Below are 23,339 nucleotides of genomic sequence, written 5' to 3'. Positions count from 1 at the left end.
GGTGGTTGACAGTGACAATATACCACCGTACAGTCACCGTGCACCATTTTAATATGAATTTACCTTGATATCTGATGCATTTTTATTTCATAAGAATTTCATACATTTCACCCAAAAACTTCGTGCCTTTAATAATCAGAATATCGCAGTCAGTACAAATCGCGTCGTGTTGCATGAAGTTATGTCGAATAACTAAATTAATATAATATGAATAAAGATACATTGATAGATATTCATAATATTGTAATTTATATTTTGCTTTACACGGTCTGTTTCTGCTTGGGGGTCGTCATTGTCGAGGCACATTAGATTGAATCATCTCGATTAAAATGGGGTACATATTTTTTCTTCGATTTTGCGACTTTTGAATTTCACAGTTTGTGTGACGTATCGGTGCACTTTTCCTGGTTGGAGGTTGGAAATTTCCCAGAAAATTAGATTGTTGTTCTTGTTGGTTTTAGATGTTTTACACTAGTAGACTGTTATTTCATGTTTCAAATGTGTTAATTTAATGAACATAGTATATTGTCCTGTACTTTTCTGCAATAATGTTTTTTTTAAAGGTCGAAGGAATGCGATTTCCCACTGTCAATGAATGCGGCATTAGTTCCTCGCTTTCGTGATTCAACCATGTGAAAAGTTTGTGTACATTTTAGCTTATATCTTGTATTTTCAAGTGTGTTGAAAAACGCTGGACGTTTCTTTCGCACCGTCGGGTGCAAACAACAATTTTGTACGTGACACACCATCATTTTATTAAGTACTGTAGGTAACCTGCAGGTGGGTGGAATTGACTAGTTTGTGTTAATTGGCTAACATTGAAGACGTGCTTTTATCCTGGTGCGACTGAACGGTAATAAAATGACATAATTCGTGGAGTTTACTTGACCTGTTAATTCACTTATCATGTCATCTGTTTGTCGAAGGAACTTGTGAGAGATGGGGCCAGAAAAGGACGTGGCAAAAAGCGGGAAGGCCAAGCACAAAGTCTCTCAATTGAATGAGAGGCGAAACGACAATGATCTTGCTGGAGCCGGAGGTGACACTATTCATAGCACGTGAGTTGAGTATTTACCACAAAAGTGTACAGTGAAGTCCCCCAATGACTTTTGACAATTCTTTTATGATGACTGCATTAACCTGAGCAGTCATCCAACATCATTATCACAATGTTTGACGAAAATACTACGACCACTCCTCCTCCTCTTACTACTACTAATAATGATAAACGGAACATGAAAAACACTGCAACGTTTTAAAAGAGATTCAAACCTAGAACAATTAAAAGTGAGGCAAATGCGCAATACACACATGCTGCCTGAGTGCATATTATGAAAAGGAAGGACACATCTGATATGTGCTAAGATTAAAAGGAATTGAACACCGTTTCTCATTCAATAGAATTCCAAAGTACATCCAAAGTTAGCTGACAGTGTTTGCTTGCTCTACTCAATAGCCACAGTACAATACCATCGTACGGTCACAGTGCTCCATTTTAATCTGGTTTTACCTTGATATAAGATGCATTTTCTGTATTTTCCTGTATTTTTGAGCAAACAAATGCAAGTGAACAAGGCATTATCTGGCAGTATTTTTTGTAATTGACAGCAGCACCTACCGTAGTAACTCATCTCAATTTCATTTCCATCGCACTTTTGCAACAGCTGTAGCTGTACCTAAGCACTTTATAGAACACATGAAACAAAACATTAGTAGAACAAACAATAGTAGAAACATTTTTAAAAAAAACTTCTCTTCAGGATGCTGGCCACCTTTGCTAAAATCGGCTACGTCCTTAGTGAATGGTCACATGCATGACGTCACTCATATAATATTTTAGCATTTAATATACACCTGTGAGTGCTGTTACTCATTGCAACCAGCTAACATTCTCCCCCCCCCCCCCACCCCAATATCACCCTGACAGAATTGCTGATTTATGATTGCTTTGCTTTCTTCAGTGATATATAACCGATTTTTGTCAATATGTTCATATATGCAGCCCTTTCAAAAAAAAAAAACAACCAAAAAATCTCTCATAAGAATACAGTGACGGCACGGGGTCATAATTTCCACCCGGTGTCTTGCTTCTCAAGTGTGTAAAGGTTAGACAGAGAAGAAACATGAAAGATCTGAATGGAAACTTCTGGGACACTGCTTCACTAATTGGTGGCATTTTACTACATTGTCTGATTAGAATACCGACCGGGTCAAGACATGAGCCTAACAACTGCTTTGGCTCCTTTTATAAAAGAAGACAGACAGATAAAACGGGCCAATGCGTCAAGTTAAAGCGAGTTTTTAATCCATCTATTCAGGTCCATGCTTGTATTTTATACACTGCACACTAAGCTTGCATTTTCTCTTCTTTTTTCTTTTTGACCTGCAGTGCACAGACAACAAAATCTACGGAGACAACTCATAATGGAAAAGACAAGAAGGTAAATCACATTCGTTTTCAACTGTGACTATGTTTACACGCAGGCACTAACCCTTTCAAAACCCAAATTAACAATATTCTGGTTGCTCAAAGCCATGTAAGCACCTGCAAATTTCAGAATATGCTTAAAAAAATAGCACTCTGTCCCATTCTATTCATGGCTGAGTTGCCCTTGAGCAAAATGCCCAGATTAGCATGCGTCTCATCTCAAGCAGGTCCTGTACAGTTAGTGTGTTTCACCATTTTGCTGAGCTTTGATCTGTCTCTCCCTGCAGGTGAAAGCAGCAAAGACTGAGAAGCTGGACTCACCGAGCAATTCCAGGTGGAGATCAAATGTTAATTCCAGTGTTTCTTTAAGGCCCAAATAATATGTGACAAGTCACCCTTAAATGATTGCCCCTAAAATAAATTTTTCGCAATCCTGGTTAAAAAATTCATTCGCATTTTACAGAAAGAGCTTCACTTTCCCGCAGAAAAAAATCTACCCTGTGCTAAATCTGTGTCTTTTCAGCAAAGTAACAAATGAGGTTGCATGGTATGAATAGCTGGATACTCCGCAGGGTGTTGACTGGGGGGGGGGGCAGATGTTGGCCAAAGTCTTGCTGTGTCAAATGTGTCTCACAACAGTGTTTCTGTATAATTGTTAATGGCTTGTAACTCATCTGTGGTTTTAGTCTCACCCTGTATGAAGAGTGACATTTCAAAGGCAAAATCAGCTTGGAAAAACATTATTACCGGTAATTGCTGTACTAATGCTGCTAATGCTAAATAACAGATAATATGGCAAAAACTTAAAAAGGAATAGCTGACAGCAAAAAAAACGGCAAAATGACGCATGCTGTGATATGACTGAAGTACTCCACGTTTCTCTGTGTTCAAAGTGCACATGTAAACGTTGAACAGACTAACTGAAACAGATGAGCCATGACATCAAGCTATAAGGGGAACGGATCCCTGGATCTTTGAAAGTGCATGAAGTAACGTGGTTATTACCTTTTTTGTTCGATTTATACAGTATATGCTCACTCTTGGAAGTGTCATCAGAAGGCAAATTGTGAATTTCCATAGTTATGCTATCATACGCAGCTGTCTCCTGATCACACAAGGGCAATGGCTGCTACTTTTAACTGCATTTTAGACATGAAATCCTCGACGGCAGTCAACCTCCATTCATGTTCAACATCTTCAGCTTCACAAGGACAAAAGTGATGTTGTAGTCATTGGTCCTGAGGCCCAGAAACTTTGAACCAAAGTACAAGCAATATCCTTTCATTACAAGTGAAAAATCTGCATATTATTTTAGACTCTGCTGTCAATTGTGTACCGCACATCAAAAATTCAACAAAAATGCTAGAGTTCGCCCCTTTCTCTCTCTCGGGCCAACATACAGATACTAATGCATGCTTTAATAACCTGTCCGAATGATTACTGTATTGCCTTGCTTACCCCCCCCCCCCCCCCCCAAAAAAAAGGATTTCAAGCTTACAATTACCGCAGAACTCAGCAGCGCGTGCCCTGATGAATACTAGAGGGTGGTAGCACATGACACTAATTTTAAAATCACTGCATTGGCTTCCCATGTGTGTCATGTTTTCTTTTTTTCTATGCCCCCCCTACCCCCCAAGTTCTTATATTCGTTTTAAAATGTCTTAACGATAGGGGTGCACCAATCGTGCACGATAGGAGTGGCCTATTACTGATCATCATTAAAAAGAGTAACTTGTCATCCCGATTTTTGCCGGTGTTTATTTTTTTTCCTTTCCCCATAACCTTTAATTGCTTAATGGATTCTGGCTGCAGATCTTGAGATGCTGTGTTTAACAAAGATTCAAACAATGAATGTTTTTGTGTCTCAAGCAAACATGGTGGACAGACATTTAACCTAATGTTAAATGGATGGTGTTTTTTTTTTTTTTTTTTTAAATTATGTGCGATAGCGAGTCGGACGATGGTCATTTCACTACAAAGAAGAAAGGCGTGAAGAGAAAAAGAATCAAAGATGAGCCTGCTGATATTCCCAGCAGTGACACACAAAAGTAAGTCAATGTCAGCATTCTAAGGTGTTGAGTGTCCTGGAAAGGAAGTCATGACTGACCTTGCTACTAAGAGACTCGCACAGATTTTAAAACTAGTTTCCTCGAAATAATACATGTAGTTAAGTGTCTCAAAAGTTGTGATGGGGACCTTTATGATGAAATATGTCGCACCCTTCTGCTGGAGTACAAACAACACATTGAGTACAATTTGACACGCTAATGATTGACAGAGAATTATCATTTTTGTGCCATGATGGCAATTGAATGGTACAGGTAGAAAAAGATGGCTGTTAAAAAAATGTTTAGAAAACCAATGCGATCGCAATGGGAATCACAGAACTTCGTGATATGTTATTGCAATTACAAAAATATGTTTTTTCTGTTGTTGGTAAAAGTAAATGGGGCTTCTCAAAATAAAGTACAACCCCTGTGCTTCCATGAAGTAATGCAATGTGTTTGCGGTGTTTATCAGTTGAGTCTTGGGAATCATGGTGACAAGGATGAGACCATCAAAGCAAGAACTGTTGTCAAGCCAAATTACTTTGTACATGCAGTACATTGCCGATTGTGTTCTTTTTTCTTCCAGAACTTCCTCCTCAACAAAAAGGTATACCATGATGTCTGTTGAATTATTTAGCCTCATTGGAAGACCATTTAAGATTACCTTTATCTGGATACAGCAGCAAAAATAAGAAAAAGCAACATTCAGTGGAAGAAGAAAATCACGGCGAACCTCTAAAAAAGAACGCTAAGAATAGCGAAACGGTAAATTTGTCTCCCCAGCTTTCACCATCAATAATGTATGAGTTGTAAGAACTGTCAATGCTGGGAATAATTGAATTCACATTTTAAGTGCATTTCTCTGCACAGGATGTCAAGATAGAGGAAGGAGAAAAACCGGTTTCCAAAAAGCCTAAGAAGACAAAGGAGGAGATTCAGGAAGCAAGAGAATTGAAGATCAGACAGAAGGAAGAAGAGGAGCAGAAGCGCTGGCGATGGTTTGGAGATGCCGTTTCTCAACTTGTATTGAACCTGTCCTCATGTTTTATCAATCTCTCTTTTTGTCTCACGCTCACACCTATGTTCTCACACGCACACACACATACACACACACCTGAGCAATTACCATTGTCAAGTATATCCTTATATCGCACCTTGTCAGGTGGGAAGAAGAGAAGTATGAAGCAGGGGTAAAATGGAGGTTTCTGGAACACAAAGGACCCTACTTCCCGCCTAACTACCAGCCCCTACCAGACAATGTTCACTTCTACTACAAAGGTAAGAGATCTGCCCAACAGAATTTGCAAACATTTACTCAAGGAAAATCTCTTAAGAGCAGCGTATTATGAACAAAGAGTGTGAGACGGAGCATACGGTACCATGAAATTAACAAAATAGTAATGTGCTAAGCTGTGTAATATTGTGTAAGGAGGTAGAAAAATCTTAAAATCGCATTTCAAGTGGACAGTGAGCCAATGCAAGTTGGCTCATAATATGATCAAACTTTCTCATACTTATGAGTCTAACTTCAGCATTTTGTACTAACTGTAGGCCTTTAGTACTAGACACGAGAAGACCAGAGAGCAGTACGTTGCAATAATCAAAGTGAGACGGAACAAACGCATGAATTATGCCTGCATTACTAGCAGATAAAATGGGACGGACCTTAGTGATATTGCAGAGCTTAAAAAAAAAACGCAGGTATATTAATATTCTTAAAGTACATTTGAAAAGAGAGTGTTCTGTCAAATATGACATTTTATATATATATATATATATATATATATATATATTTTTTTTTTGCTGAATCACATCGGGTAATGGGACATTTCTCAAGACTCAGAGTTCTGTCCTTAAATAGGTGCCGATGATGAGCAGGGCCAATGATCACTTGTGCTATTGTATCATTATTTCATAATTTTGTATCAAAATTGCCTCTATTATATCGAATTGTATAGCTGGAAAACATGATATATCGCTTTGTGTCAAATCATGAGGCCTTGTTTGTTATTGTTACTGTATCAGTCAAAAAACATATTACAACCCTACACTGAATCAAACTAAAACCAGTCATTCTACTTTAAAATAGAGTAAACCACACGTATTGAGATACGAATTGCATTGTCTTTATTAGAGAAATTAGGGTTAGGTACCTTTTCACCTTTGAACCGGTTCAGTTCCAATTCCTGCTGTCTGGGATTCAATACTGGTACTCAATGTGACCAATTTTCTGTACTTGTGTGTGTGTTTACATCTGAGATCAAATTTGCTGCAGTGAAAAACCCCGTTGTGAAAAATTTCTTGCTGCAAACATGATTTTGTTGTAGAGGAGTTTCACTGTATATGACTATTGTCAAGCTGTGGGTTATTACCATGGTGACAAGTGCGTTAAACACATTACACCCGTAACACGTGTTGCTCAGGATGTACCCCCCCCCCCCCCTCGCCCAAAAAAAGAGGTGAAATTGCTCAAAGAGTTTGAAAACAAACAAAAATAGTTGTATTGTTTTGGAGAAAAAAAAAATTTGGTGACTTAGCGTTGTCCAGTGTTCGTGCTGACCACTTGTTATCAACAATTGAGGGATATTATTGCAACCTGCATATGAAGTGTTGATGGCCAATGTGTGGTATAATTTACTGAATGCTTGCAGTTCCACTCTGTCTCGCGTCATCATCGCACGTGCCCCGAATCAACACACTTTGGCTGGCTTAGTCCAAGGCTGTAGCTAGTCATTAGGATGACCACGGCAAACATAGTTAGAGCCCCTCCACCCTGTGACTTTTCACCGTAGGAAGATAGTTTAATCTGGATTTGCTTAGGGTGCATGTTTTTGTTTGTATTGTGTTTAGAATGCTGATCTTTGTCCTTATCCCAGAGCCCCCGTATATAAATTACTGTAAGTGATTAGTCTGGCAGGACTCTGGAGTTGTTGGACTTTTGTTGCATGATAAATGTTATTCTTAATGTTACTTGTGTTAGGAGTGCTTGTTGAAGTGAATTCAAGGGCTTGGTAATGTGGAATTTATTACTTCTCTGTCCATTAAATATAAATAAATCATCTTGCATTGTAACAAGATCATCACATTATTGTTTTTGCTTGTATTTGTGCACAGGTAAGCCAGTGAAGCTGAGCCTGGCAGCTGAGGAAGTGGCTGTGTTCTTTGCTCAGATGTTAGATCATGAATACACTACGAAGAAAGTTTTTCGTGAGAACTTTTTCACCGACTGGAGAAAGGTAAATAGAAACTTGTGATTAAAAGAATAATGCTACGATGTTATATGAACAACCTTGGTGGTACACATTAATCCCTCGTTTATCGCGGTTAATTGGGACCAAAACCACCCGCGATAAACGAAAATCTGCGAAGTAGCGTCCAATTAACATAAACAGGTTAAAAAAAAAAATATATATATATATATATATATTATTTTTTTTAAGTCTGCAAACGGTCCGCGAGAAGCTGCAAAACAACAGCGAGTCACATAGAGCAACATATACAGTACTGTACTCCATGTATATGTTAAAAAATAATAATTTTAAAAAAATATATTTTTTTAATATGTTTAAAAAAATCCGCGATACACTGAACCCGCGATAAACGAACCGCGAAGTCGCGAGGGATCACTGTATACCGTATTGGCCCGAATATAAGACGGTGTTTTTTGCATTGAAATAAGACTGAAAAAGTGGGGGTCATCTTATATTAGGGGTCTAGACATTCTACCCATTCACGACGCTAGATGGCGCCAGATATCATTGAAACGAATGCTGAACTTGACTCCCCAGGCCAAAGCGAACCCCTGTCACGAAGAAGAAAAATAACAACAGCGGTAGCACGAAGAAGAAAAATAAAAAATAGCGGTAAGAAAGAAAAAAGAAGAAAATAATAAAAGAGATAACAGAAAATGGAGAAACGTAGCGACAATCTGGAGAAAAGTGGGTCGAAGATCGGCCAGGTTAACCGGCAGCTGAGAAGTTCTGATGTAATTTACATGTCAAAAACCAGAAGCCATTCATTTACGTATGATGATTGCACTTTAGTTTACAAATTTAAATGTTCAGATATTAAGATTTGAATGAGGCAAAATAACATGATTTTTCTCTCAAATATATTGTCATAATCATTTGTTTCAGATGTACTGTAATTATTTTCTGTATAAAAATTAATTTGGTGTTCAAAAAGTGTCTTTTCAAACTTGAGTCTTGAAAAAGAGGGGGCCGTCTTAGAATCAGGGCCGTCTTATATTCGGGCCAATACGGTACTACAGAGCAGTGGGTACCCAAGTCCGGTCCTCAAGAGCGACTATGCAGCCTGTTTTAGATGTCCCCCTCCTCAAATACCTCTGATTCAAATGACCAGCATATCGGCAAGTTCTGAGAAGCCTGTCAATGATCCTGATCATTTGAATTAGGTCTGTCTAGAGCACCCAACTGTCTAGAACACCCTAGAACTTTCAGAATCTTAAACCCTTAAAACAAATACTTTTAACTGAATAAAATTAATGATTTGTAAAAAATTGAATTATAAAAATGTGCATGACACTGTATATGAAATGAGATCCAGTGCATTTATTTTCTAAAAGGGAATATTTTTCCACCTTTTAAATTATTCGCACAACACTCTATAATCGCAACATGAAAAACGTTGTTTTGAAATAGATGAAAATTTAATAAAGGAAAGCTTCATTAATTTTGCATGTGTGGCTTGATCGGTAGTAATTAATAAGTTTGCCTTGGAAAAACGCATCACCGCTGAAAAATATACCTCTGTATTAATATACTGTATTTTACTTTTATACCAACATTTTGAACATGCGGTACGTCCACGTCTGGTACAACAAGATGTGATTTGTGCATATCACTGCTGGACAACAGACAAACATTTGACAATGAGGAGGACGCAGAGAAAAACAATGCCAAAATGCATTGCAAATCTTTGCAAGTCCAGAAACGGCAAACAGGATGCACACTGGCATATTATTCTGCAGTTTTTTTTTTCCCCGTTTTTATTTATTTTTCTATTTTACCAATTGTGTACAAATTTTGCCAGGCCCACAGTGTGCACAAGGACAAGCAGACATGTGCGTGTGTACTGTGAACCTTACATGGACGAGGAGTAATTTACAGTTTGAGATGGGACACACCACGCACGTGACATTAAAAACCAATGCTGTGCTGAGTATTTTTAACAACCCAGAGGTTACAGCTGAGCTCAACTGCCCGAGGGAGGATCTGTGCTTCCTCTCAAACCTTCACCATCTGTAGCGCTTGTGGGGGTATACCAAATGCAAGCGGAGTTCATGCTCATAAATTAAGGCACCGAGACACTGGACCAAATCAGGACTTTTTGAGCATGCGGGCAAGATAGGACATACAGTAGTTCCAGGATTACCCATGCGTGTGTAGCTTTCAGTGGAACACAATGCATCTCCTGATACGCTCCAATGTGTATTCTGTGTCATTAAAAGACCATCCGATGCTGCGTCTTTCACATCAAAAGTGGAGTCTCACTCTGTGGAGGTAATTCATAGGATTAGCTGGAAATTATATGGCTTCATCCTTTCGGGGTCAACCCGAGATACATTTCATTAGCCGTATGTGTGTGTGTGTATCATTGTGTTTATCTAGTAATGTGGTCAATGAACATGGCTGCCAGATGTATTCTTTTGAAAATAGTTTTTACAATTATTAAGTGTGCATGAAAAATAATGGTTATGTTAATTAATTAACTATGGCTAAAGACTGTATTCCCTCATTGCTCAGTTTAGAGAGGCAACCAGCTCTTGGAAGAACTTCTATGGACACATGATGAACTCCTATCGAAACAGCTCAAGGAATATGAATGGAAACAGGATGCGCCTGAGCTTTTTTATTTTTATTTATATATATATATTTTAGTATTCTTAATTAAAAAAAACAAAAAAGAACACTTCATGTTGGTGTTTAGAATTGTGATGGGGAAAATGCATTTATTTGATTTTAGATTAGGGCTGCAAAATAAAATATAGAAAAAGTAAAGCGCACGGAATTCTTTTAAGGTACACAATATATTTTCTTAGATTGGAAATTTTTTTTTTGATGGTTTTGCCTGCTTGTTTTAAAGGTTTGTGTACAATGTACTGTATGTTTCGATAAATATTTAAATAATGTGCAAGTAAAACTACCATCGTTGACTGGTGTCAGTCAGGGTGTCTTGTGCAGGGAAAATGATGCAAGAAGCCTGTGGGCATATCATGCAGAATTAATTTTGCACTGCTTAGTGTTCAATGCACTTGAAAATATAATTTGTATGAATGCATTGATATGCTAATCCATACAAGTAGCTTCTCTGCATCTGAACAAATCCAATTAAACTGTTATATTAGAGGCGGAAAAAACTCTTCTCGCTCCACTGCCCTCAGTGCCCACCTCCTGTCGTTTATCAGACATGCTTCGATACGCTTATACTGACTGGATGTCCAGACAGCCACAGTGTTTGTGCAAGTCAACACTGTTGAGAGTATTTCTCTATGGGTCAAGTTTTTCATTTTCAAACTAATTTGACCTCCGACAGGGTGCAGTGGCAGCAGTTGTTGACTAAGAGATTAAACTCATTAAAATCCTGTTCAGTGTTGATTGTCATCAATTTTGGAGAAGTCATTTGCCAGCTGCGAAATACCTTTCCCACTTTATTGCTTTGAATGAGCCTGACTCACCTATGGTGAACGGCAGCATGTTCTCCACCGCATAAATTGTGGCCAGTTTGAAAAGCTTGGTCAGAGACAAAAGGTGCGCATCGAAAAATCAAACTTTGTTTGTTTTGGGTGCATTGCACTTTCTTCATCTTCTTAGGCTGTCAGAATCAGAATCGCCTTTATTGTCATTGCATTACATACAACAAAATTCGGGTGCTACTCCTTAGTGCATTTTGTAAAAAAATAAAATAACGCGTTAATAAATACAAAACTCAACAACACTGTGCCGGTGAAAGATGTTTTGAGTCAACTCACAGAATAACCGTTTGTGTCAGCCCAACTCGCAACTTTTTGACTCATTGTGTGTGTGACTATCCTTGCTTTGTTCGCACGTCAATGGCACCCACACAACTGTGCTTCAGTTATCTAATAATAATGTAACACACTGTGTTTTGGGGCAATAACGGGAACAGCCTTGTCACGATTTTAAAAAAGTATTTAATTGGATGCAATGTTCTTGAAAATGTAACGCCATTTATTTAGAACACGTTACATTCATCATGTACTGTACTGACAAAAAAGTTGAATTATGTTATATGGACAGAGGCCAGAATTTCAGACATTTTTTTCATTGGTTTGACAGCTTGAGGAATATAAATAGTCCCATATGTTGCCATGACATTTTTTCCCACCCCTAACATCTGAAATATTCCACCAAGTGGGAGCAACCATTTATTGATTCATTCCTAGCAGTTTCTTTGAAGAGATAAACCTTTTGAGCAAAAACTTGAAGACTGTCTTTTCCGAAGTAGCTGTCACATTACAGTGTCACAAATGCCATACATTATAAGGGAAGTGTCAAAGAGAGATCCAAACACAGCCCGTTTCAATCCAATGGCTTTTGCATTGAAATGATGACAGCGATAACCATAAATCTGTAAATTTGAGTAAGGCCATGTGACAAGAGTGTCGTGTCAAACATTTATCAACTCGTCGTGCTATTTTTCCCTCCTTGCACTTGGGAGCAAAATGTAACTAACCTTTCACTTGTTCTAGGTGATGACGTATGAGGAGAGGTTGTTCATTCAAGATCTTGACAAATGTGATTTTGGAGAGATTCATGCAATGTATCAAGCCAAAGTAGAGGAAAAGAGAAACATGAGCAAGGAGGAGAAACTGGTAAGATTGCAGTGTGTTGGCATCGGAGACTTGTCAAATTTAATTGACTGTGTACAGCAGGCATGTCCAGCTCCGGGCCTGGAGGGCCACTGTCCTGCCTGTTTTCCAGCTCTCCTGGCTGCAACACACCTGATTCAGATGATCAGCTCATCAGCCAGCTCTGAAGCAGCATTAGAACGTTCCTGATTATTTGAATTAGGTGTCTTGCTCTTGGGAGAGCTGGAAAACAGGCAGGACAGCGGCCCTTAAGGACCGACTTTGGACACCCCTGGTGTACAGTATTTACTGGCTGTCAAGCGCTGCTCAGCGACCAGCATGAGTTTTGAAAAATGGCACAATGCTTTCATCAATATATTTGTCAATTACATCTCACTGGAGTAAAATGATGGCTAATATTTTCATTGCGGTTCACCCCGCACGGAAAACTCCCATGCCACTCATCCATTAGCAACCGTGGATGTGTTCTAGCTGTAAGCGGTAACTGGTTATAAATTCCACTTCCGAGTGCAGGGATTCTCACCTGTGGGTCGGGATTCAAAAGAATTAGCCAGCTTGTTTTAAAAAAAAAAAAAGTACAGGCGAGCCTCAATTTACGGTGGGTCCCACATCCAACAATATAAGGCGCGGTGAAGAAATTGGCACAGCAAGGCATACGCAGTTATGGCTGTACTTGCTGTTTTACATTTGATTGTTCATGGCCTGTAAATGTTTTCCATATAGTTATTTGCTGTGATGACTTTAGTCAGTGTCGGTTAATGATGTCTAGGACACGTTCTGACTTGCGTCCAAAGTCGGGTTACGTTGCTGCTGAAGAATGGAGGTTCGTCGTAAGCCGAAGAATGTTTGTGTCGTAAAATATTTTAGATGCATCACAGATCGTTCTCATCATGAAGACATTTTGACAAGGCAATGCAGTAATACATTTAAAACGAAAGAAAACAGTGATCATGTTCATTCTTAGTTAGGTGCGGCACACTGTAGTCATGTTAAATAATACAGTAGTCTATTTTTGAACACTATTATTTTCTGTATTAACGTCTATAAAAGTAATTTGTGACTTTGCACCAAAAGGGAAACACAGTTCCTGGGGTAACAACAGTTGTGAACCACTAGCCGACTAGATGATGTGTATGCGGCCATTTTTCTACTTTGCTGCATTGTTTCTGTTGTTACTGATTTCGGTTTCTTTCATTTGGTCTTTGGGTCCGTGTGTAATCCATTGCAGGTTTTAAAAGAGGCCAATCAGAAGATAGTGGAGGAGTTTGGCTACTGTCTACTAGACCACCACAGAGAACGTATTGGCAACTTCAAGATTGAGCCTCCGGGGCTGTTCAGGGGTCGAGGCGAGCATCCCAAACAAGGCATGCTGAAGAAAAGGATCCAGCCCGAAGATGTCATAATCAACTGCAGCAAGTGAGCGAGAAACAACGTTTATCCACAGATGCGTGACATTGAAGTGATGTAAATGTGAAGGCTGACTTGACAAAAAGCTTAGTGATCGTTTTGTCTGCCAGGATTCAAAATTTTAAATCTGACTGTCAATCATCGATCAGGCTTGATCAGATTTAGCGGTAGCCAATGCTGTTCTCTTCCCCTCTGGAAATCAAGTTATTGTGTAGGCCTTCGAACAAAGCAAACCCATGATGGAGGTCCGATGTCAAGTGTTATCATTTCTGTCAAATTTGAAAAGATGCACCATACAGTTCAGCTACATTTGAGCTGACTTGCAGTAAAATGCACTTGGGGTACTTGGTGATTCTTTCGTGCTCTGTTTGCCACAGAGAATCCTCCATTCCTGTGCCTCCTGCCGGTCATCACTGGAAGGAAGTCCGACACGACAACTCTGTGACATGGCTGGCCAGTTGGACAGAAAATATCCAGGGGGGCATTAAATATGTCATGCTTAATGCCAACTCCAAACTCAAAGTCAGCAAATTTTCTTGACATCTGCAAGTGAACCGTTTGCATTAGTTAGATACAGGATTGTTACATAGTTGTTGTTGTTTTTTTTTTTTTAACTCTACCGACATTCCATATTAATATATATATATATTTTTTTAATATCAGGGTGAAAAAGACTGGGAGAAATTTGAGGTTGCTCGCAAGCTTAAGACGCATGTGGATGGCATTCGGAAGCAGTACCTTGAGGATATGAAGGCTAGAGAGATGTACATCCGACAAAGAGCTGTGGCCCTCTACTTCATAGACAAGGTCTGATTTGTTGATTCAATATATGAATCGAGTAATACGGATACCAAATTCTCCATTACTACACACCATTAAGATGAACCTATCACACTGGTCTTAACGTTCCAGTCTAAATTGAAGACATGAGCATATGCAAAATCAATACTTGATAGTCTTAATAACCTTTTCTGCCTCATAAGATGAAATACCTTTTGCAAGGAGTAGACTTGGTTAGATATAACCTTTACTTCTTCCTCCTGTGTTCCCTTCTCAAGATTCCTTCTCTTTCCTTAATGGCCTTTTATGAAGCTTTTCCTTGCCCACACGGGGGCGGGTTTTAGACCAAGGGAGTCTTGTTAACTGTGGCCAAGTGAGTCCCTTTAAGACTCTTGTGATTAAGTGATATATACTGTCAATAGACTTGACTTGATGTGTGTGCCCTAAGGTGAGTTGAGTACAATAATAGTGATCCTTTGATTACTCTTGACTCTGCCAAATACTATTTCAACCCATCCATTTTCTCTAGGCTCGCGGCGTTTTGGGGTCACGAAGTATTGGGGAACTAGCTCGAAAGTAAACTTGTGCCGTCTGCACGAAAGGCAGTAGCCAACTATATGTGCATTTATCATTGCCAAAACATGAACACAATAGTTTGAGATCTCCAAATGCTACTTCCAAATTTTGGCCAGGGGTGGAGTAAATCTAACATTGGGTGTTAGTCTTGTAAATGTGTTAAGCTGTGTGTTGTTGATTTTACTGGCAAACGCTTGTTCTGAATTTGTGTAATGAAGATGAAAGAATGCTTGGTGTAGATTTCATATTGATCTCTGCGTCTTTTGACCCAAAAAAGCTGGCGCTGAGAGCTGGTAATGAAAAGGAGGAGGGAGAGACGGCCGACACAGTGGGCTGCTGTTCGCTACGTGTTGAGCACATCACACTCCACAAGCAGCTGGATGGCAAAGATTGTGTAGTGGAATTTGATTTCCTGGGCAAAGATTCCATTCGCTACTACAACAAGGTTCCAGTCATCAGTAAGGTAAAAAAAGAACAAAAGTCATCTAAGCTCATCCACAGCTTCTCTCTCTTTCACCACATGCACACCCACAGACGTGCATCTGCAAATTTTCTGTTTAAAAGAAATCTTTCATGCATCCATGGTTTGGGGTTATATGCCTGCTGAAGACTTTGCTGTGTTCCTCACTCTTGCGGTTCTTGCGTACGTTCATTGAGGTAAAGTTTTATTATTTTTGACGCCCTACAGATTTTTCATTACAGCTCAGCATCATAACCAGCTCAATAGCCAATTTGGTAATGTTTCTACACCAGATGGTGTTTGTTAGACTCTCCTGGAAAAAAAGTAAATGTTTTGGTATCTTTACTGAGGAATGTTTGCTCCCTGGCATAGAATGTCGGTTTCATAAATACATTTGCCTTTAATCAGAAAGTCAAGGTTATTTATAAATGGCTTGGTGAAAGTTACATACATTAATCAGGATCGCCATCAAATATCTTGGCAATCTGATATCTGTTTCATAGTGTCTGCCCTTATTTGTGTGTGCGTGCGTGCATGCGTGTGTGCTGCGTGTGTGAATGCGTGCATTCGATTAAATGAGTGTATGCAAAAGCAATGTACTTGACAGAATTAATTGGTCCCCTGCCTGATAGCAAAACTAATTCCCATGAAATGTGTGCGATTGCTAAATGTCACTCTGAATTTTAAACATTTCCATTTGTGAAATCAGCGAGTCAGAAATGCTCAGGATGGTACACCTCTGGTTTGCCTTATCTTTGCACTCAAGATTGAAGGGTAAATAATGTAATGCAGTGTGAGCTGGGAGCTCAGATGACCCTATTTTTAAATTCGGGAGTTTGACTTGACATACAAGCAAGAAATCTGAGGATATTTTCATTCATTATGCAGTTCTGACAACAAAATTTGTAAACATTGTTTTTCTTTCAACAGGTCTTTAAGAATCTTAAGATTTTCATGGAAAATAAGAACCCTGGAGATGAGCTCTTTGACCGCCTCAGCGTGAGTGTCTTGATAGCTTCCTATCTCCCCCTGTTTCTGTCAATATTTTAAAGTATTTTTGCTCATTTGTTATCCACAGAGTAACTTAATTACTCTGCTCGTTGGTGGATTTATAAGAGGGGGTGTTGAACCAACTCAAGAATCCATTGAATTGGAAAGCAATACTGTATATACTTGTTAACTTGAATAATAACTCCACTTGTATGATGATTGAAGAACTCTTTATTTCGCCACCGCTCACTTTGACCAACAGAACAACAACTGAACTCCCCCCCCAACCCGGTGCTCTCATTCCCCATCATTGAGGCAGCACTGCCCCCTAGCAGTGTTGTATTGTGAAGGTTATTACTAAAAATAAAACAGTACTGAGATGTATTCTGAGCAGGATGCCCTGGCAGAAGTGTGAGGTGTAAGTTACATAATTGGATGTAAAGTGGGTTTGTTGCTATTAAAGTTTTAGATGAGCAGAAGAGACGAATTTGTTTCAGGCTAGGGGTGGAAAAGGAGATCATAAACACTGAGGGTGGTTTGAAGCAAAATGAAACCCTCCACGAAGTGAACATGGCAGGTCGATGAATTTCTACTCAGAAAAATGTCTTTCCATCTTCGGCAGCTAGCTGTCGGCAATGGATTGCAACAGTTTCTCCTCCGCTTGGACACAGAGCTTGTCAGAGTCATTATTTGTCATGTGAAAACACAACCCAGGCTAATAGATTGTCCTCACTGGGATCTCCCGTTTTGGATCGCTACTTGGGGTGCAGTCATGCTGTCAGCCCACAGACAGGTGACCCTGTGTTAAGTGCTTTGACTGTTGAGGGGCATTTTTCTGTCGCGCAACAGGGCTGGAGGTGAGAGTAGATACAACCGTTGAATTGACATTTGTAGCAAAAGAGTTGCAGGAAGCTGAAAGAAAATCGTTTAGATAAAGCATGAGAGGGTCTGCCGGTCCTCCAGCTTGTGGAAAAGGAAAAAGACTTGAAACAGGATTATATGGGGGGCAATTGGCGCTAAAGTTATGCTGCTTCTCCTGCGTAGCCTTCGGCATGTTAGAAAATGTCAGGTTGCATATGAGTGGCATGGTAATGGCTGCTTTGGGCAGATCTGATTGACACGCAGAAAGGCCAGGCCACGCAAAGAGCGAGGGAAGGATGGTGAGAGTAGTGCAGGAATAACAAATGGTATATGATGGCAGGGCTACAGCAGAAAAGAGAGGGAATGTCAAAAGGTGAAGAGGAGCTGCAAGTCTGATTGATGACCGTTTATTAGTCTGAGACGTAGCCGCGACTGGATCGGGGTTACTCAAGTAAGATTCCTCTCAACTCCATGCAAGTATAAAATGCAACTCTGGCAGTAGATATTCAAGTTCCTCAAATATATGGCCACATTCTCAACATAACATTACTAAAAGGCGGCTGTCTGGATTTTGAACAGTAATGGGAATTAAACGACAGAGCACATTGGCTTCTGTGCTTGTTTGCTCGTCTTATAATGATAAATAGCATTGCGGGGAATGTGAGCGCACATATCTCAAAATGTGTGCTTCTAACTGAATTTATGCAGCCTTTGACTTTCCGTACCAGCCCAAGTAGGTACTTTGAGCTCAAAATGATGCACATCTCTTAGCCTCCCTTGTAGAGCAACAACACCCACAACTCACACTACCGGTACTTAAATCAAGATGTTTACTTAGATCTACAATATAGCTTGCCCATCTTGAAAACATTCTGCAGCTATTTTTTACAACAAGTACTCAGAAAAGGACACACATTTGTACATGCAAGAAATTCTAAGGGGAATTATACTCGCCCCTCAGACTCTCCTACGCCTTCATTAGCATGGCCAGTGCAGAGTTGGGTCCCCCATTAGCCAGGTAAAGGCTGCTGTAGCTGTGTGCACCATGTTCTTCAACATGCGAATGCACATGGATGCTTACATGTCCATTGACATGCTTGCTCTATTTAATAGGCTCACCTTCACGCAAAAATATGCCCTCGGAAAGCGGGGTACTGGCCCCGCTTTGATTAAACCAAGCATCATCATTCTTGCAATTTTAATCTGAATAATTTATTCTTTTTGCCAAACCTATAAATGACCCGCAAGTGAATGTTAGCACAGTGGCATTGCAGCCTTTCATCCCTGCTGCCGCCAATGGTCGGCTGCTGCCTATGACACGTCAAACTTGTTATGATACCTACACAGTGCCAGAGGGTGGAAGGTGTTGTGAACTTTATGAAATGAGAAATGATGACGACAGCCTAGACGTGGGATCTGTATACCACAGTGCCATCTAGTGGTAGTAAAGTGGAATTCCATTTCTTCATATAATGACTGTGCACCTTGTTCTTCCTCTCTTTGTCCTGTTCTATTTGTTCCCATGACAGACCACCATGCTGAATAAGCATCTGAGTTCCCTCATGCCAGGTCTGACAGCAAAGGTTTTCAGGACATACAATGCCTCCATCACTCTGCAGCAGCAACTCCAAGAACTCACAAATGGTAATTCAAGGTGTTCTAACCACACTATGTAGAAGCTTAACCTTGTATCCGTTGTTGTTTCTCACTGGATGGGTACCAGCAGCCTGCTAATGTCACATTTTGTGTCAAGAATTGGTCACAAGTGGCACAACTGTTCTGAAGATGTGTTCCATCTTGGATACATGCAAATTAACATTTTATACATGCAGCGGTATGAACTAGATGTTCAAATGTGAATAGGGGAACGTTTATGTGGCACTTTCAATCTCTGTGCTCAAAAGAATGCTGATGTCACTCAGCCTTTCCATTTTTGACAAGCTTTCATCCGATGAGGCTTGAGTTTCACAGTTTACCCAAGATACTTCATAGTGGCTTGAACCTGTGTGTGATATATATACCCTCGATCAGAGATGGTCCGTAACATGTCAGATGTACTCTGTTGCATTTACGTGAGTTACTTTTTGGAAATATTGTACTTATCAGAGTAGTGCCAATGCAACATTTTTTTTCAACTCATTCTCAAGTATTTTTATTAGGAAACTCATCTAACATTACCGATAAAGCAGGTAATTAGCTAAGACTATTTACAACCGTTGCTCGGCCTGGTGGGAAGTGAGCGTCAGTGGCCAAATGGCATTTCTTTATTTGTAACCTCTGTAAACATTTTACCGCCTCACACTAGAACACCGAGAAAAACAAACATTTGGAAAAATTAGACGTTCACGCCCCAATGTTGAATCTCTTTACGGCGGCAATTAAAGATGACGTCACGTTATAGATGTCCCAAATCAGTCGTCTTTCGTGTCTCAATTATTTATATCGTAACACTTGTCCATTTTTTGCTTTGTTTTTCCAAGTGCAATTAAATTCAAATATCAACACTTGCTTATGGTTTTATCTTCTCTACCCGCCGCTTCCCAAGATAGAAGGGACCTAGTCGACTTTGAGTGGAGTGCTGTGAAATTGTGAATGCTTGTCTGATAGTTGTGAGCAGGCAGTAGAGCAGGGTCATTAAACCAGCAGTCCCCCCCAATCACAGTGCATTTATTGACAGTCAGTGTTCCCCATCAGAACTGTCTCAATGCAAGCTTTTGTTTTGTTGCCCTCCAAAGAGTCCATGGACAGTGACGCGGAGAAATTGCTGTGCTACAATCGAGCCAACAGAGCGGTTGCAATTCTCTGTAACCATCAGCGGGCACCGCCAAAGACTTTTGAGCAGTCTATGGCGAATCTTCAGGCTAAGGTATGTTATGTGGTGGACATGCAAAAGGCATAATGTGTGACACACACACACAGACCACCACCACCTTTTCAAGAGAGTCACCCTGGGGACCCATTTTGAAGACATGGACGACATCAAGATGGCTGTAATGATGGACCTCCAAGGCATCTCGGAAGAATCCTTCCAGGAGCATGAAGACGTGACAGAGAAGGCTGGGAAATTGTTAACAATTACCTCAAGGGGAACAATTGCAGTTTGGATTTGAAATGTGTCTTTTCTGTTACACCGGTCCTGGAACGTTGCTGACCCTTATACATCGCAACTGTCTTTATCTCATTTAATCAGATTGATACAAGAAAGGAGCAGCTGGCGCTTGCCAAGGTGGAGCTGAAGCAAGCTAAAAAGGATGCAAAGGAAAAAGGCAACTCAGACCCCAAGCTGCAGATGTAAGTATTTAAAATGTCTGAAAGTAGCTCACAATATACTTACATAATGTATGTGACCGCTTAATTTCTAATGATAAACTCCATCAAGATGACTTAAAACTACTGGCAGATGCTGGTCCGTCAAGGAGGAGAAGCTCAATTTTGGCCGACATCATAAAATGTGTCCGTTTATTAATACGTGAATTCTACTCTCCGTTCCTTTTCAAGAAAATTATCTGTGACCCTGTCATACCAACAAGGCGTCTTTTCCAGGGACTTAACTAGTGTCCTACAACTACAGCAAATACAATAAAACCCACCAGAAATAAAAGATTAATTCGTCGCTAGTCGTTTTCAACAAAGAGAGTGCCGCTAAAATGATTAGAAGTCTCCAGTTCAATTTAGAACAGAATGAGAATTGAAAGATGCTCCCACGGATGCCTGAATTAAAAGATCGATGATTGGCTCATTTTGCTGTCAATCAACGCTGTAGACGCTCACCGTCCAGACAGTTTAAAGCACGGGGAAGCTGCGGGAATGAATGAGAAGAGAATCGTGTCGTAACCAGTCTTAAGAAGCTGATTCAGAACAAAAGTTGAGCGCGTTGTAGCGCATATTTAGTCAATGACATGTACACACAATTGTGTGTACACGCCAGAGGTGATTGCTCTAAGACTGCAAAGGAAGCTCAGCTTCCCCTAAAATGTCAAAAAGTAAGTGATCAAATATATGCGTGTACAGGGTGCGACAGGTTTATAATATTTTAGTACTTTTTATATCACAGCCTTGATTTTTATTTGTATGGCAATAATCAGCTGACTTGGCCTGAAGTCCATAGTTGTTCAGCTCATTAACAAAAATATGATCACTACCGTATTTTTAGGATTATACGTCGCTACGGATTATAAATCGCACCAGCCATAAAATGCATGATTAAGAAGGAAAAAACATAAGTCGCACTGGAGTATAAATCGCATTTTGGGGGGAAATTTATTTGATAAAATCCAACAACAAAAACATACATGTCATCTTGAGAGGCAATTTAAAATAAAAATAACTAGAGAACAATAGGCTGAATAAGTGTACGATATGCTAACATTACATGACGCTTAAACAACGAACTGTGAATGTGCCTGGTATGTTCACGAAACATATTAAGAGTTATTTAGACAACTATAGCACAAAGAACATGCTAACAAATTTACCAACCCATCAGCCTCACTCCAAATCACGAAATCCAATGAAATCTTCACCCTCGGTGTCACTTTTAAACAACTCCGGAGGTAGAAGATGCAGCGCTGACTCTTCTGCGTCACTTACATCAGTCATCGTCAGTCTTTTTTCTGTTACCGCCAACGAGGGAAGTATCAACACAGGCCGAGAGCACCCTCTTGCGGGTAATGTGAAAATAACGTGATGTGTACAATGTGTTAACCATTTCACACATAAGTCGCTCCAGAGTATAAGTCGCACCCCTGGCCAAACTATGAAAAATACTGCGATTTATACTCCGGAAAATATGGTATTTTAAGAAGACTTTATTGATCCCTTCGAGCAGGGAAATTCATTGAGCTCCTGAAAATAAAGTATTTTTGTGAGTTGTCTCTGGTGTGATACTCAAGAGTGGTGGAGAAGAAGGAAGCAGCTGTGAAGCGCTGTAAAGAGAGGCTTCTGAAGCTGGAAGTCCAGGCTACGGATCGAGAGGAAAACAAACAGATTGCACTGAGTACCTCCAAGCTTAACTATTTGGATCCACGTATCAGTGTGGCTTGGTGAGTGCATGAGGCAACCACTCATCTTGATGACAAAATTAATATCGGACAATTTCTTTCTATGTATATTTTTTTATACCTTACAATTCACATACAGTGCCTGCAAGACCACAAATTAACTGTTTTTATGCGAGGCTTTTTATTGTTAATTATCAATAACCCATATACCGACAACGGTTATAGTTGATGAATCCAGTCGAACTTCTGTAGTTGATAGCATTTGTTAATGAGGCAGAACACAGGTTTGTCCTCAAACACTAGCCGTAAATAACCTCGATAAATTGTATTGTCGTTAGTTTATGATTCACCATAATAGCATGTAATGGAGTTCCAATTTGCTTCTGTGAAATGAGTTTTGAAGGAGGTAGTTCTTGAATGCTTTTCATCTTGACAAGACTTTTGGGGCATAGGCATGTTGCGCCTTAAACCAGATACAAAAAGGCTTTGTGTTGTTGGAATATTTGACAGAGTATAATCTGATACTTCCTTTTTTGTACTTGTTTCAGGTGTAAAAGAATGGGGGTACCTCTTGAAAAAATCTATAATAAGACCCAAAGGGACAAGTTTGCCTGGGCTATTGACATGACAGATATTGACTTTGAATTCTAAGTCTTCACTTGGACAATTGTAATTAAGTGACCTCTGTCATTCCGTTCAGTAGTTGTAGTAGTTGTTGCATTGATAACATGTACTCATGCGATTGTTGTTTTTTGATGCAGCGTTGTAACGGGATCAATTACTGTTTTTTTTTTCCGACTCTCGACAGGTTTGCTTTGTTTGGCCCTTTACTTTCGTAGATTACTGTTGCATTTTGGTTGTACAGTTTTGTTTGCATTCATTTGAATAAAAGTTAGTGCTGTGCATTGAAGTGCCAAGTGTCTTTCAGTTAAACACC

General features: G+C 39.7%; 1 protein-coding gene across 3 annotated transcripts; it reads left to right on the top strand.

Annotated features, from left to right (window-relative positions):
• The first annotated feature begins 927 nt into the window (after positions 1–927).
• LOC147205985 (DNA topoisomerase I, mitochondrial) lies at positions 928–23,312 on the top strand. Of its 3 annotated transcripts, none has more exons than XM_086109059.1 (20): positions 928–1,058; positions 2,390–2,441; positions 2,716–2,762; positions 4,378–4,476; positions 5,063–5,083; positions 5,157–5,241; positions 5,347–5,474; positions 5,639–5,754; positions 7,591–7,712; positions 12,209–12,331; positions 13,557–13,744; positions 14,113–14,257; positions 14,399–14,542; positions 15,369–15,554; positions 16,482–16,550; positions 18,932–19,046; positions 20,138–20,268; positions 20,593–20,693; positions 22,295–22,444; positions 22,951–23,312. In XM_086109059.1, the coding sequence occupies exons 1-20, from the start codon at positions 940–942 to the stop codon at positions 23,051–23,053; spliced, it is 2,244 nt and encodes a 747-aa protein (XP_085965185.1). In that variant the 5' UTR covers positions 928–939; the 3' UTR covers positions 23,054–23,312. The 3 variants fall into 3 exon arrangements, with proteins under 3 accessions (XP_085965185.1, XP_085965187.1, XP_085965186.1); XM_086109061.1 differs by having other exon boundaries at positions 2,390–2,454; positions 2,723–2,762; XM_086109060.1 differs by lacking the exon at positions 5,063–5,083.
• Positions 23,313–23,339: the final 27 nt, after the last annotated feature.

This window comes from Hippocampus guttulatus, chromosome 4 (assembly GCF_054856545.1).
Source record: "Hippocampus guttulatus isolate MCC_2025c chromosome 4, RoL_Hgut_1.0, whole genome shotgun sequence".
Lineage (NCBI taxonomy): Eukaryota > Metazoa > Chordata > Actinopteri > Syngnathiformes > Syngnathidae > Hippocampus > Hippocampus guttulatus.
This window is presented reverse-complemented; position numbering and strand designations above follow the sequence as displayed.

Coding starts and splice junctions, on each gene's coding strand:
- LOC147205985 (XM_086109061.1), top strand. CDS start 940: ATGGGGCCAGAAAAGGACGTGGCAAAAAGCGGGAAGGCCAAGCACAAA. Junction 20,269..20,592: donor TGGCGAATCTTCAGGCTAAG/GTATGTTATGTG, acceptor TCATTTAATCAG/ATTGATACAAGAAAGGAGCA. Junction 20,694..22,294: donor TCAGACCCCAAGCTGCAGAT/GTAAGTATTTAA, acceptor GTGATACTCAAG/AGTGGTGGAGAAGAAGGAAG.